Source organism: Octodon degus, unplaced genomic scaffold (assembly GCF_000260255.1).
Source record: "Octodon degus isolate 3935 unplaced genomic scaffold, OctDeg1.0 scaffold00052, whole genome shotgun sequence".
Taxonomy (NCBI): domain Eukaryota; kingdom Metazoa; phylum Chordata; class Mammalia; order Rodentia; family Octodontidae; genus Octodon; species Octodon degus.
The window spans coordinates 7894534-7908882 of NW_004524628.1; the positions used below are offsets into that span (position 1 = coordinate 7894534).

At 55.0% G+C, this 14349-nt stretch overlaps 1 protein-coding gene across 3 annotated transcripts in view; it reads left to right on the forward strand.

Moving 5' to 3' along the window:
• The first annotated feature begins 835 nt into the window (after positions 1-835).
• Il1r2 (interleukin 1 receptor type 2) overlaps positions 836-14349 on the forward strand; it is a 46213-nt gene continuing 32699 nt past the window's right edge. For 2 of the 3 annotated variants that reach the window (XM_023717341.1, XM_023717339.1), the window contains exon 1: positions 1473-1739. Coding sequence is in view for 2 of the 3 variants with exons in the window: in XM_023717339.1 (XP_023573107.1) it covers positions 1726-1739 (14 nt within the window). In the remaining variant the exon portion in view is untranslated. Of the gene's footprint in view, positions 1055-1472; positions 1740-14349 lie in introns of those variants that run through there. The other variant, XM_023717340.1, reaches the window with a different exon arrangement.

Sequence of the window (14349 nt, forward strand, 5' to 3'; positions counted from 1 at the left end):
TCCCTCCCTCCCTCCCTCCCTCCCTTCTTCCTTCCTTCCTTCCTTCCCTCCCATTCCTTTTCAGAGGCAGAGTCTCACTCTGGTTCAGGCTGGCCCTGACCTCAGGGTCGTCCCCGCCCCTCCCTCAGCCTCCAAGTGCTGGGATCACAGGCAGCCACGGGACGCTGGGTCCCACAGATTGTTTCGGTTTCCTTCTAACTCTAGCCTGCGTCCTCAGGTGGTCTTTACTGAATCTGAGTTTCGACGTCTGAGACTTTTACCTCGGGCCCTGGAACGAGGCCTCTTGGCCGTGGGCCTTTCTTCTCGGGCCTTTCTTCTGTCCCTGCCCTTCTGCCCACAGGAAGAGGAAGATGTGAAGTCTACAGCAGTGTCATCAGGTTCAGAACATGGGTTTTAAGGAGTCCTTGAGGAGCAGCCTTGTTTCCCCTCCATGGCAGAGGGAGGGCACCCCTCATGGTGCTCTGCCACATGCTTCCTGTCCACAGCAAGGGGCCCACGTGGACTCTCACTTGGAGGCCGTGGGGACCTCAGTGGCTTTGGACCAGCAGAGGTGTGGCGGCGGGCGGGCAGGCTCTCTGGGCCTGGGCTGTAACTTCTGAAGTCCACAGAGGCGATGTGGGAGGGAGAGAGGTGCGAGCAGAGCCTTGGGTGGGGGGCGATGGGAAGATACGGTGCGTGTTAAAGCTGGTTACAGCACGAGAGGCTCTCTCCTTCAGCATCCCCTGCCTCGCCCCGGACACGCTCCTCCCGCCCTGCCTGCCCCCCTCTGGAGCAGCTCGGGACACCCCCTTTCACGAGTGTCTTTACCCGGTGCAAGCAGAACTCCTGCGAGCGCTGCTGCCGGCGGCCGCCCAAGCGCAGGGCAGCTCCCGACCGCTCCGCAGCGCCCTCACCCAGGCTTTCAGCGACCTGGCGCTGTGTGACTCTGGCTCTCACCCAACATCAGACTAAGCACGAAACGGAAATGCCCTGCTTCGGTTCAGGACCTAGCGGCAGCCACAACACCGCAAGTAGCGACGCTTGAGAAAGGAGGTCAGCGCTGCTTCAGGATGTGGTAAGGGCGGCGGGGCAGCGTGCGGGGGGAGGCGTCTTGAAGGGGGGCGGTAGTGCTGTGTCTTGCACTGTGGTGCTTTTTAAAAAATTAGATGCCCACTGTATTTTTCACACCTCCTATACACGCAATTTATACCGAATTTCTCCTGTCAGAATCAAAACTCCTCAGATTCCACAAAGTGGAAGAAAGAATTAGAAAAACAACCCCTCCTATCGTCTAATAATAAAAAACATCACTGTAGACCGGAGAAAGCAAAACATGAGCGTAATCTTTCTGCCATCCGGGAAGGCTCCGCGGGGCGGCGGGTGCGGGGGAGAACCGCTGTCCCTCCGGCCAGAACCCTCCTCCCAGCCTCCAGGAGGCCCCGGCTAGGTTGTAAATCCACGCTGCTTTAGACACTCCTCCAGCTGGGAGTACGCGAGCTTGAATGAGTCTCATCAAGTCACAAAAAGCAGGGAAACTCGCGAAGTTTCCCAGCCGCCGGCCACTTCCCCACTGGTACTCACGCTGGAGGAAAAGGTGTGTCCTCCACCGCGGCTGGGCACGGAGCGCAGCGGGAGGAAACCCTGCGGGCCTGGAAGGTATAAAGCCCTGCACCCGCCGGGCTCCACCGCAGGCGAAAGTCTGGCCTGGCAGCTGTCCCAACGGCAAGAAAGGGGCAAAGTCCAAGAATGCTGAGCTACAGGTAAGAGGTCAGGGTGCAGGGAGGAGAGGGAGGGAGAAAAGAAGGGAGAGAGAGGGAGAGGGAGAGAGAGAAGAGAGAGAAAAGGGAAGAGGAGAGGACAGAGAAGCAGCAGAGGAAAGACAGAAAAAGGGACAGAGAAAGAAAGAGATGGAAGGAGAAAGGAAGGGGGGGGCTCGGGGGGCTCAGGCACCCTGAGCAACTCCCCAGATTTCTGTGACCTTAGCTCTCTGGGGGTGACCTTTTCACTGATGACCTTTATCTGTGTCAAGGTGACCTTAAACATTCCTTGACTTCTCTGGGTCTCATTCTCCGTGAAAGAGGGGCAGGGTTAGGGGGGCCCCAAGGGCCTTCTTCAGGGACCCTGCTTATGGCAGGAACAGGGGGCCATGCATGTGGGGGCCCCAGCACAGCAGGTCCTTTCTCTTACGGGCAGCCACACAGCAGCATCTATGCTGGAGGCCAGAGTGGGCCGAGTGGGTCACGTGTGTGCCGGGAAGGCAGAGCACCCAGGCTCAAAGTCCCTCGCCTCTTCCTGGGGGTGGTGCTGTGCCATCTCCCCTCTGGGTGCCACAGTGTCCCCACCTGGGCATAAGCCCAGGTCACCCAAGCCTGGTGTAGAGTGGGCACCAATGTCATCTCCCCTTCCTGTCTGGGCCCCTCACTCCAGAAGCCCATTCTTTTTGGGGGTGCAGCCCCCCAAGGATTCCCCCAATGCTGCCCCCATCCTGGCAGGCTGGGATCTTGGTCAAAATCTTTCATCTTTGTTTCCTCTTGGGTAAACTGAAGCAGTGGCACCCCCCACAAGGCCTGGCACCCTCCCCTACTCTTCTGCCCCATCCCTGTCCCTCTTGGGGAGGGGCCCTTGTCTGTCCCCAGAGCCTTTTGTCGTCTCTCACTCCTCAGATCTTCTGCAGCCCTGTACCATGCTCTCTGCAGTTTCCTTTCCTTTCCTCTCTCAGCTCCTTGCTCTGAGGGGAGGGCACTGGGGCCTCCCTGCACCCCTGGGTACCACCCACTTCAAGACCCAGCTGTGGACCCCAAGCCAGGGACCTGGTTGCCTCAGAGCCCAGGTCGGAGCTGGCCTGGAGCTCGTGTGGTGGAGGTAGAGGTGGGCACCCCACTGTGGGGGGGCATCCCGAGGGTGCCTTCTCCAGTGGGTCCCCTCTCAGCCTGCCCAGAACCAGCCCAGGTCCAGAGAACCTAGCCTGTGCCCCCAGGGGCTCTGGGTAGCAGCTGTGGGTGGGCATCTGGCCCCTCTGATTTCTCAAGCCCGGGACCCATGTGAGAACCGCGTCCTTAACAGGTAGTGCGAGCCTGCGAAGATTGTTCGGGGCCAAGCCTCCTGGGCTCAGTGCTCCTGACCTTGCCGCGGTGGACCTGAGAACGTGCATTTCTTGCTTGTGTGGTTCATAGTGTGGTGCAGGACCTGTCCTAGAAGCAGCAAGGCTTTCGATTCAGGACAAGGTCTTCTCACCTGGGAGGAAAAAAGAAGTTGATATGCCTGCAACCTCAGCTCTCAGGAGGCTGAGGCAGGAAGATTGCCCTGAGTCCAAGGCCAGCCTAACTACATATAAGTCTCAGAAAACCAAACACGAAGGAAGTCACTGCAGGGCTTCAGGCGGCTGTCACATTCTCTAGACCCAGTGGCCCTTACAATGTTTGCGTAGTCGGAATCCCAAGACCTTGCCCACTGTGTCACGCATTGTAAAGCCCCAGCCCTTCCCGGAGTGGGGACTGCAAGCCTGCGGGAGGACTGTGCTGCCTTCTGGTCAGGCGAAGTAGTCTGGCCAGGGCGGGGTCCTAAGCTGAGGGAGTGGAAGAGGGGGGCTGGGTTCCAGTGTCTCACACTGCCTCGCGAGGTCCCTGCCAACTGCTCTTGGCCTTGAAGGGGCCACCCGCCCTGTTGTGGGAGGGTCTTGGAAACAGGGTGGCTCTGGGGCCTGAGTATTGTTCCCATAGACAGGGAACCATGGGTACCTTGGCCCTCCCACCCCACCATGTAAGCTTGGGCCTGGACTCTGGGTGTCGGAAAGGACTTAGTGTCCCGGCTGCCCCAGCTCAGAGTCAGTCCTGGCTCTGCCCCATGACACCTTGGAGAACCAGCCTGGATACCAGCCCCGGCCAGCTGGGCCAAGGTGCTGGGTGCATGGTCCTCAGTTCTGATGCAGCTGAGGCCTAGTCTTGCTTCTTGATCATGGCATGCACCCATCCATGTCACACTGCGGGGCTGGCCTGGAACAGCGTCAGCACTTAGCACAGGGCGAAGGCCTTGCTTGTTCTTTTCTTTTTGTTTTTGGAGACAGGGTCCTGCTGTGTAGTTCATATTGACCTTGACCTCATTGTAGAGTGCAGGCTGGGCTCGAACTCACAGCAACTCTCCTACCTTAGCCTCCTGCGTGCAGGGGTCACAGGCCACTCCTGGGCAGTCCCTCCTCTTTTCTTGCTCGTGCTACACTGTTGTCCCTCAGCTGGGTCCCACTGAGGTGGCCCCACAAACCGCCCCAGGGCCCAGGCCACTCTCAGAGCAGCACCTCCAAGGCCATGCCAGGGTGACACCATGTGGATGTGGGTGCGGGTCGTTCTCTGAAGGGGAAGCAATAGCAGGAGGGGAGCAATGTCTGTCCGCAGTGGGTTGGCACACGTGGGAGCTGCCCTGGGTCATCAGCACACAGTGTTCCCCGCGGCCACAGCTCAGCAAGGGCGGGCAGGAGAGGAGCTGCCTGGGGTCTTGACAGCGGGGCTTGGCACCGCAGCTTCCAGTCTCATGCCAGGCCTGGCTTCTGGGGTGCAGAGAAGTGAAACTGTGGGTCCCAAAGGAGAAAAGTACCAGCAGGTGGTAGATGTGAGCATCCTTGCTGAAAGGGACACCAGACAGATGGACACCCCTCCAGGATGTGTTCACGTGGGACAGATGGGTGCTGGCCAGGTGGACGCCCCTCCAGGTGTTCACATGGGACACATGGGCACCCCTCTAGGTGTTTATGTGGGACAGATGGACGCTGGCTAGATGGACGCCCCTCTAGGTGTTCATACAGAACAGATGGATGCCCTTCCAGGTGTTCACATGGGACAGATGGATGCTGGCCAGATGGATGCCCCTCTGGGTGTTCATAAGGGACAGATGGGCGCCCCTGTAGGTGTTCATGTGGGACAGGTGGACACTGGCCAGATGGATGCCCCTCCAGGAGGTGTTCACATGGGACAGATGGATGCCCCTCTAGGTGTTCATGTGGGGCAGGCAGACTTCTCCAGGGGTTCCCTGCAGGAGCCAGCTGTAGGCAGCTGGGAGCCAAGAGGAGATGCAGGGCCTGACTGTGGGAAGCAGCTTCCTCATGCACCAGTGCAGAGCCTAGGGTTCCTGGGGCAGCTTCCTCCCTATGTCTTAGAAGCCCCCGGAGTCTGGACATCTCTAGGCCACAGGGAGGGCTGCTGGTGGCAGAGGTTTTCCCACACCCAGTAGATGACCATCCTTTGGCTCCTTAGTGTTTCCTTTCCTTTGGTTGACTTCTGCCTGTCCTCACAGCTACTCTGGATGCAGGGTTCCAGTGGTGGTGGCTTCTGCTCTCAAGAACCCTGGGGGACCAGCCCATCTCCTGGGCATGGTTTCCAGAGAGTGGGACATCTTCCGAAGCAGGAGAAAGTCCCACCTGTTCTGACAGCTCGTCGTGCTTGGAAGGAAATATTTATAAACCAGATGCAGGCACATTTGCCCCCCAAACGCCCCTTCCTTGAGTCTTCTAGTAGGAATCTCCTTGCCTGCCACTGCCTGTCACCCCATGTCAGTGCTTAATCTGTGCCTCTTGGGTTTCCCAAGGCACTCAGCCCTCCTGCTGGGGGGTGTGCGAGACGGGGAAGCTGTGTCCCCCGCGAAGGGGGCGGTGTGACCTGGGGGCCTCACCTGGCCTGATTTCACTCACTCGGGAGCTGCTGTGGCCCAGCCCGTGGCTTCTGCATGGGGTCTCAGCATAGGCCCCTGTTTCCACAGAACGAGTACCCGGGAAGCTACGTGGCAGCCTGTTTTTCTGGCCCCATTCTTCAGAGTCCTCACAGTGTCACCCCGGCCACATTCTGTGGGTCATAGGCAGTGCCAGCCCACATTCCCTGGAGGTGAGCTAGCGTCAGGTCCTGTGGCCATCGGACCATTGCCGAGGGCTGTGTGGGGTGGGAGACGTGGCTGTGGCTGTCAGTGGGAACCGCAGTCTCCTGCTCTGGAGACCCAGCCCTGCTCAGACCTGCGGAGGGGCTGGCCTGACGTGAGTGTCGCGTGTGCCTGGGCTGGGACGCCGCGGGCTCTCCCCACTCCTCTGTCCCTGCTGCTTCTGCTCACATTGTATTTCAGATGGGCAAGTTTCTGGGAGGACTAATTATTTGACATCCGAGTTGTCTTACACTGAGGTCCTAAGAGGCTGAGAGCAACGCTTGGTTTAGGGGTGTACCTGGTGGCAGTGCATCCCCAGCCCCAGGCCTACGGGTGTGCACGGGGTGTTGGCTGTTCTCAGGCTTTGGAAAGGATCAGAGCATGCATGATGCATCCCATTATTCTAGGAGGGGCACTCTGAACAGAGCCAGGCAGAATGCAGACGGTGGATGAGCCCGGCTTCTCTCTCAGGTCTGCCTGTTGTGTGGCCTGACCAAGTCCTTCAGGGCCTGGTTCTGTCTCTGTCACGTGCTGCCGCAAGCCAGCATTGCCACTTGCTTCTTCTCTGCCGCACTATGCCGAGCTCATTGTGCACCATACGGTCACATCCTTCGGTGCCTGCCACGTCCTGTCCATTTCACAGTGAGGATGCCGAGCCTCGCACAGGCAGTGCCACCCACTGCTGCAGCCACCCGGCTGGAGGGATGCGGGGTCGGCACCGTGCCCTTATGCGCAGGCACTGCCTGCTCAGGGCCGTTGGAGGTGCAGACATCCTTCTCCCGCTGTGCATTCTGACCATGGGAGGAAGTTTAAAAGGAGGCCAAGTTGGGCTTCCTGATGTGGAAGTGTCAGATGGTGGAAACCTCTGAGAGGGAAGTAAGTGGCCATGTAAGGGGTGGTCTGGGAGTGGGAGCCAAGGGCTCTGAGGCCTCATGGCCCTGCAGGCGTGGGACTTCCACAGGGACTCTGCTCATGCTCCACGTCATCCCCCGTGAGCTCTGTGGCCTTGAGCAACTTAGTGGACGTCTCTGAGTCTTCCTAGGCCTCATGTTTTTAATGAGGAGAATGCTCCAGCTTGCACATGCATCTTATTTCTTGGGAACAAACCCATCTTTTGTAACCTCCGCTGGGAACTGTTAAGCTGGGGGCTGTCCAGGGCCTCGCAGGCACCACTCCCCGCCTGCCATTCTGGCAGAAATGGCTGCTCTCCTGTGCTAGCTGTGGTCTTGTGGCGCTCCACACAGCGCCCCCCTGAGGCAGGAGGAGGAGACAGCTTTGGTTGTGGGCTTTCACGGGGTGCAGAATGATCCCTGTTTCCTAGAGGCAGACGGTGTGGACAGAGGGCTTCGAGGTGCAGGAGCCAGGCTGGTTCATGGGTTAACTCCTTCTCTGTGGCTGTTGGGATGGACGTTGGTCCCAGTCAGAAGGTGGGACAAGGAGAGGGTGCTCTTGGTTTGTTTGTTGTCAGGAAGCCTCAGCCTCTTTCCTCCTGGGATGTGGCCAGTATGACCCACAGGTTCCAGCCTGGAGGGGTCTTCCAGCCCCCTGTGAGCCTGAATGCCCTGCCTCACCGGGGTGGGGTTCCTGGGCATGTGCAGGAATTGTCCACTGTTCTAACTCAGCTGTGCAGCCTCAGATCAGCCCACTGAGTGACCTGAGTTCTGGGAACAAAGCCCCACCGCATCTTTCCTACAGAATGAGACTCATCTGTGGACAAGTCCCCAAGGGTTCTGCTTTGAGCTCCTGTAGTTTTCAATAAAAGCAGTTGCAAACCTGGCTGGATATTTTTCTATATCCGAATCTGGGGAATCTCCCTTTCCTTTGTGCTTTGAGAATTCTGTCATTTCTTAAAACTTAATTTGAAAAATGATTTTAATATTGTTTTGATATTTTCTAGAAATCTCCAAGATTAATTTAGATGTACGTACTCTTTTTCCCGGGCCTAGTAGGATATGCGGGAACTGTGTGGGTTTTCAGGAATCTGCCTGATGCACTGGAGTGACTAAGGGACAGGCAGTGGCTGGCTCTGTGGTGAGTAGCACTGACATTCGCCACCTGCTTCTGTCTTGTTCTCTAAATAACTGTCCTGCCTGGCTCACAGCTGGGCCACTTGCCTGAAACCCTCAGGGACAGGTGAGGCAAGCCACAAAGAGCAGCTTATTTTTTTTTTTTTTGGTGAATTCAATCCTGATCAATTCAAATACACTCTAGGACCCAAATTTTTAATTCTTCCAATTGCTGAAAGCTTCAGCTTGGAGCTATCATTTACTGACTTGGTCTTAAACTGTTAACAAATTTCTTAGATGAAGTATTTAGGAATGAAGTTTGATGATTTCTGTAACTCTCAGGTGTGTAGGGAAAAGATGGTTCCTGGATGGGGGTGCAGGGGCGCAATGAACAAATCAGGGTGCCTGGCATATTAATGATTTGGTATACTTACTATTTCCTTGGGGTGAAGCATTCAAACCCTTTCTCCAGGTATTTTGGGATAAACAGTACATTATTACTAATTACCATCATCCTATCATGCAATTCAACACTCCTGCCTATTTCTTTTTCTTTTTTTATTATGAATTTAGGACAGGGTGTACAGGTCTCACTATGTAGATTGGACTCTAGTGATTCTCCTGTTTTTAGCCTCTCAAGCGCTGGGATTATAGGCACGCGTCCCCATGCCCAGTCTTAATCGCCATCTCAGTGCGCCCCAGGGGCGGGGCTGCTGTGCTCTGCCTAAGCAGTGCTAGTCTGCTGAGCTATCTGGCCGGCTCCTGCCTATTTGTCTTCTCCACGTGCAACTTGTATCCACGTTCCCCCACCTGTGCCCCTCCTCCTCTGTCTTTCCTGGAGTTGTCTCATTCTTTGTGCTCAGGTGGTCAGTATGTTTTAGAGTCTTCATATACATGAGCTCACTTAGCACTTGTCTTTCTGAGTCTGGCTTACTTTGCTTAATGCAGCGGCCCCAGGGCCATCCATCTGGTTGGTAAGGACAGGATTTCGCCCTTTTTACTGGCCATCCATGTGGTTGGAATGGACAGGATTTCGCCCTTTTTACTGGCCATCCATGTGGTTGGAATGGACAGGATTTCACCCTTTGCACTGGCAGAAGAGTGTTCCCTTGTGTATATGTGTTCTGTATATCCTCTATCCATCCATGGTTAGATACTTTGGTTGGCTCCAAATCTTGGCTGATGGAATGGCTGTGCAGGTGTCTTCTTTTCCATGTACTGATTTCATTTCTTTTGGATATTTATTCAGAAGTGGGGCTTTAAAGTCTCCTTTTGTGGCTACTTTCCAGGACTATCACACAGTTCCACTACATTTCATCGGTCAACATTGTTTCATATGACTACTCTTCATTGCAAGGGAGGATGGGAACTGGCCTTTGTGTGAGTTAGTCATGTCCCTGTTAAGGCCTCCAAAGTTCTATTCCTGTGTTGGGAGGATGCTGGCAAAGGAACCCAGCAGCCTATACCATGGATAGCGTGCTTTTAAAGAGCAAGAACTTAGGATCAGAAGTCCTGTGCTAAATGCTTATCCTGTGTCATAGTATGTGCTGCCGCAGGCCCCTGGGGTCCTGGAGACCAGAGGGCTGGCATATGTGGATCCTCTGCATGAAGGTCAGGCTGAGGCTATGAACCTCTTCTCTCCCTTTTGTGTATCAGCTGTAACCTAGCACACCATCGCCTTGTGGAGATAAATCAAAACTATGCTCAGTATCTGTCACAGGAGCGCTTCTTATCACTTGTTTCTTCTCTGATTTCATTTTCTTACGCAAATATGAAGTCTTGATTAGACAGGCTGCACTGACTTACTGCTTCCCTTGTATCCTTGCTAGAGGGTCAGTGGCTTTGGCTGGGGCTGTGGACACAGATGGATGCCCAGAGTGGCAAAGCTGTTTCGGCTGAGGTTGATGTGACTTTTGAGGGTGGCTGGAGGTGAGGCTGTGGGAAACATTTGTGCTTCAGAGAGACACGTACAAGCAGGAAGTGCTTTGGGAGACAGAGCCAGGTAAAACAGAGCTATGGGGAAAACCTTAGTTCTTGGCTGCTTGTGGCTGGGATTCCATTTGAGTTCGCGGACACTAAGGGGTCCTTATGGAGAACAAGGGCTTCGTCAGGGACCTCTCTGTGAGCTGTGCACTGGGCCCTGCTGAGCCCTCTGGGCTTATTTCAGGTCATTCACAAGGAGGTGGAGGTGCAGTGGAGCTTCTAGCGTTGCTTTCTTTCCAGATTCTTGGACCTCTCCCCATCCCTGGCGGACTTTCCGTCCTAACGTCCCCTGGGGCTTTCTGAAGCTGAGCACTGTGTAGCCAGTGAGAGCCACGGAGAGACAGGCAAGGGCAGGTGTGGGAGCTGGCACAGCAGCACCTACTTCTCCACCCTTCTTGGCGTAACTATCTTCCCCACCCTATTGATGGATGGCGGGACTGACCCTGGGACTTGCCCATGGAATGTGGGTGACAAGTGTGAGCTAGCCCCGAGCCTGGCCATGTAGGACTTTACCCGCATGCCCTGCGTTTTTGCCATTCCATGAGAAGATCCCGGAGGCTGGCAGCACACAGAGGGTGGGAGATTCACGGTGTGGACATGCTTACCCCAGGGTGGCCTGGTCTGGGCTCACCTACCTCCACCTCACGGAGAGTGCGAGTGCCTGCTCACTGCTTAATGCCATCCTTCTTGGGATAATTTGGGAAGTGGGACGGTGGTGGCTGCTGGCAGCTGTTGTGTCCCACAGCTGTAACACAGTATGACACAGCAAGCCTCTGATGGGCCACTGTTGGAGGGCGGAGGTATCCTGCAGGAACCTGGTCTTTTAGGCCTTTGGTTGTTTCTTCCCCTGGAATGGCTTAGACCAGAGCGTCCAAATGTACACCCTCCAGAGGACTGTAAGTAACATGAAAGTGAGCCCCCTGGTCCTCCGTACTATGAGGGTCAGTTCCAGGCTCTCTTGGGGCACCAAGGGCCGACGGTGCTCAGCTGCCTGCTGTGTGTTGGAGCAGGCTTCGCTTCTAGCCTGTGCTCACTCCTGCATCCCTCAGCCCTCTTCATTCACTCCTGATATCTGCAGCAAATACTGACTAGATGCCTTCGTCCACTCGCAGCACCTGTCATAATGCCAGTGCTGGGTAGATGATTTCAGGGCTGCCCGGCTTAGGGAATCATAGCGAGCCGCAGAGCCTGTACATTTTCTGCAGAGACGCTGAGACAGAGTCAGCACAGAGGCCGCGTTTCCAACCATGTTTTCCATACACGATGAGAAGCTGCCCTTCGCAGGGTGCCCCTATTGCAGCCATGGCTTCCAACGAAACCTAACGAGCGGCTCTCTGGCAGCCTCTGCCTGCAGGTGTGAGGGCCTGGACCCAGACATCCCCAGGGACTTCCAACCCAGCCAGTGCCTTGCTGGCCATCTCGTCCCCCTCCTCAGGGTCCTGTCCCTTCTCAACAGTGGGCTGCATCTTTAGAGGAAGCCCTCTTTGCTCTGGTGGAATTTAGCAAACCAAATCTATCCGGACAGAAATTCCAGTCGTAGCTTTCGAGCAGCAGGTTCCCGAGGGCCGGGCCAGTGGTCTGGTCCTGGCTGCATGCTGCACTCACTCCAGGGAGCATAAGGGGTCCTCATGTGGGGCTCTCCCTCCACATCATTGGCCTGGATTCTGAGAGTTCCAGGGGATTATGAGATGCCCCGGGGCCCAGACAGGAGCTTCCTGAGATCACTCCAATGAAGGGGAACCTGGCGTTTGTTGTGTGCCACATCAGCTTGGGGTGTGCAGCTCCATTTCTGAATGTCATGTCCTGGCTAGCCTTTGATGTAGCACAACATGATCACCGCTGTGAACGGTTTTCATGGGTGTCACAGGAGAGCAGGGTGCAAAAACACATCTCGCTGAAGCACCGTGATAATTTAGCCAAAGTGAGGTTTGACGAGTAGACTACACTTTGCTGGAGTTTGTTCATCCTAGACTTTGCTTTCTGAGACATTTCTTTCCCTTTGTCCTGCACTCTGAGCACTTCCCAATCCCATCTCCAGGGAGCTCCAGGCAGGGGAGGAAGCCAACTCCCCGCCCACTCCAGGGAATCTGCTTCCCTCGCAGGAAGTGCTCTTTAGGGGGAGGTGAAGAAGTTGCCAGAAAACAGCCCCCTTTCAGTTCCAAGGAGATAGCTCAGTGGAATAAGTGCTTCCCTGGCAAATGCAAGGGCCTGATTTCAATCCCTGGTTCCTAAAAAAAAAAAAAAAATTAAAAAAAAAAAAAAAAAAAAGTTTCAGGCAAGCCCTAAGGTAATGGGAGGTGTGGTAGCTTTGCAGAGGATGCTGGCAGACTCAGGGACTAGGTCTTGCCGTGTGATTTTTATCTTGACCTGAGCGGCCAAGAGGATGTGGGCCCCCTGAACTCCACCCACAGGGCTAGAACAGAAGACTTACAACCTGAGCTTCAGAAACAATGGAGAGGTCCTTAGTCAGATCCATTAATTATGATGACATTAAGGAAGGAAACTAAGAAAATGAAACCCTTCAGTTTTTTTAAGTTTTCAACTTTATTTACTTTTCATTAGTGCATGCTTGCAGTACATAATGTTTCTACTCCTTGTGTGGAGCTGGTGTGAGTCCAGAGCACAGTGTCCAGAACACATTGTCCTTCCTCTGTCACCCCTTCCCTCCCCCCACCCCCACCTCTTGGTTCTTCTTTCTTTGGAGCATGTTTGCAGTACACGACCTTCCATTCCTTGTGTGGGGCTGGTACTGGTATGTGCCTGCCTGCCTTCCTCTTTTTCTCTTCTCTTCTTTCCCTTTCCCTTCCCCCTCCCCTGCTCTGCTCCCCTCCTCTCCCTTCTCTTCTCCTCCATCTCCTCCCCCATCTCTTGATCCCTTTTCCTTTAAGGAAGCTCTATTTCCCAGTTTCCTACCATAAGTCTTTTATTTTGCTCTCTCTTTACATATTGGATTTCTTTGTTCTTTTCTCTTTTTTTAAAAAAAATCTTAGGGCTGGGAAGATGGCTCAGTAGAATAAGCGCTTCCCTGGCAAGTGCAAGGGCCTGAGTTCAATCCCCAGTTCTGAAAAAAAAAAATCTGTATTTATTTAATACAAGGTCTCACTATGTAGCTCAGGCTTGCAGTGATCCTCCTGTCTCAGCCTCCCAAGTACTGGGATCACAGGTGTGCACCAACATGCTTGGTTTTGGTGGCTAGCTCTGTTCCCCGGGGTTGCCAGGCAAGTGCTTAAACCCCTGAGCTATCTTTCCAGCCCCTCGGATTTCTTATAGAAGAGAAGCCATGTGATATTTAAGCCCATATGCAGTGTTTTTAAACTCTTTGAGGCCTTCCGAAAATGCACCAGCGCTGACCCAGACACTGTGGCAGAGCGCCCCTCCCGGTGGCGGTGGATGTTACAACACAGCCTGTCCCAGATGGCCAGAGCAAGTCACAAATGTGTGAGGCACAGTTCCTGCTGTTCAGCTTGGTGGAGGAGGCCTTCAGGGTCTCCGCACAGAGACTGAAAGAGGAGGCCAAGAAGAACTGGGAATGGGGGAAACAGACGCAGCTCTTGCTGCCCAGTTCTGCTTCACTTCAGGGTGATGCCAAGGCCCCAGCAACCTGCTGCCAGCTTCCACAGGGCCCGGGGGCACTGTGTCAAAGCCAGGTGGCACGCGCTTTGAGAGCATGGCTGCCCAAGGGGAAATGGGCACCTGAACTGGAGAGGCTCGCAGATCCTGCAGGCTCCACCCTGAATAGGAAACAGCCATCACACCAGCGGGCCTCGGGTGACCCTTGACCCCCAGGGAGAGACTTGGACCCCGGAGTGCCTGTGCTGCCTGGGTCCATGCTTGGGCCTTCTCTCAGTGTGGGTGACGGAGAGGCCTGAGGGTGGAGGTGGGCAGCGAGCAGTGAGGAGCAGCCTTTGCCGGGAGTTGGGAGGCTGCTGTACATGGATCCTTTTTTTTTTTTGGCAGAATCGGGGCCCTTGCATTTGCCAGGGAAGCGCTTATTCTACTGAGCCATCTCCCCGGCCCCTAGGCTGCTGTACGTGGAGTGGGCACCTCTGTTCCTTAAAGGGAGACCACGTGCAGGTTTCCATGGGGTAGAGCAAGGGGTTCACTTGCTAGTTCTTCATGGCTGTCCTGATCCTAAATGCCAACATATTCTTGATGCCCATTAAAATTGATTTCTAGAGATTTCTTGGGCACAGACTCAGTAGACAGCAGGGCCTCTTGTCCAAAATAGGAACCTAGAGGGGTTCCCAAGCAGATCCAGGGAGCCCGCAGTCACCCAGGAGCTGCCTGCATTCTTCCAGTGCTGCTAGCCGGGCTGACAGGAAGTGCCTGTGTGTACACAGGCTCTTGGGGACCGCTTCCAGCATTTTGGCAATGTCTTGGCTGAGGGACATGGGTGCTCACCAAGGGGACTCTGTTCCAGCTTGTCACTGACTCACTGATTTAGCATTGCTCGTCAAAATTCGGAGCTTGACACTGCGACCCC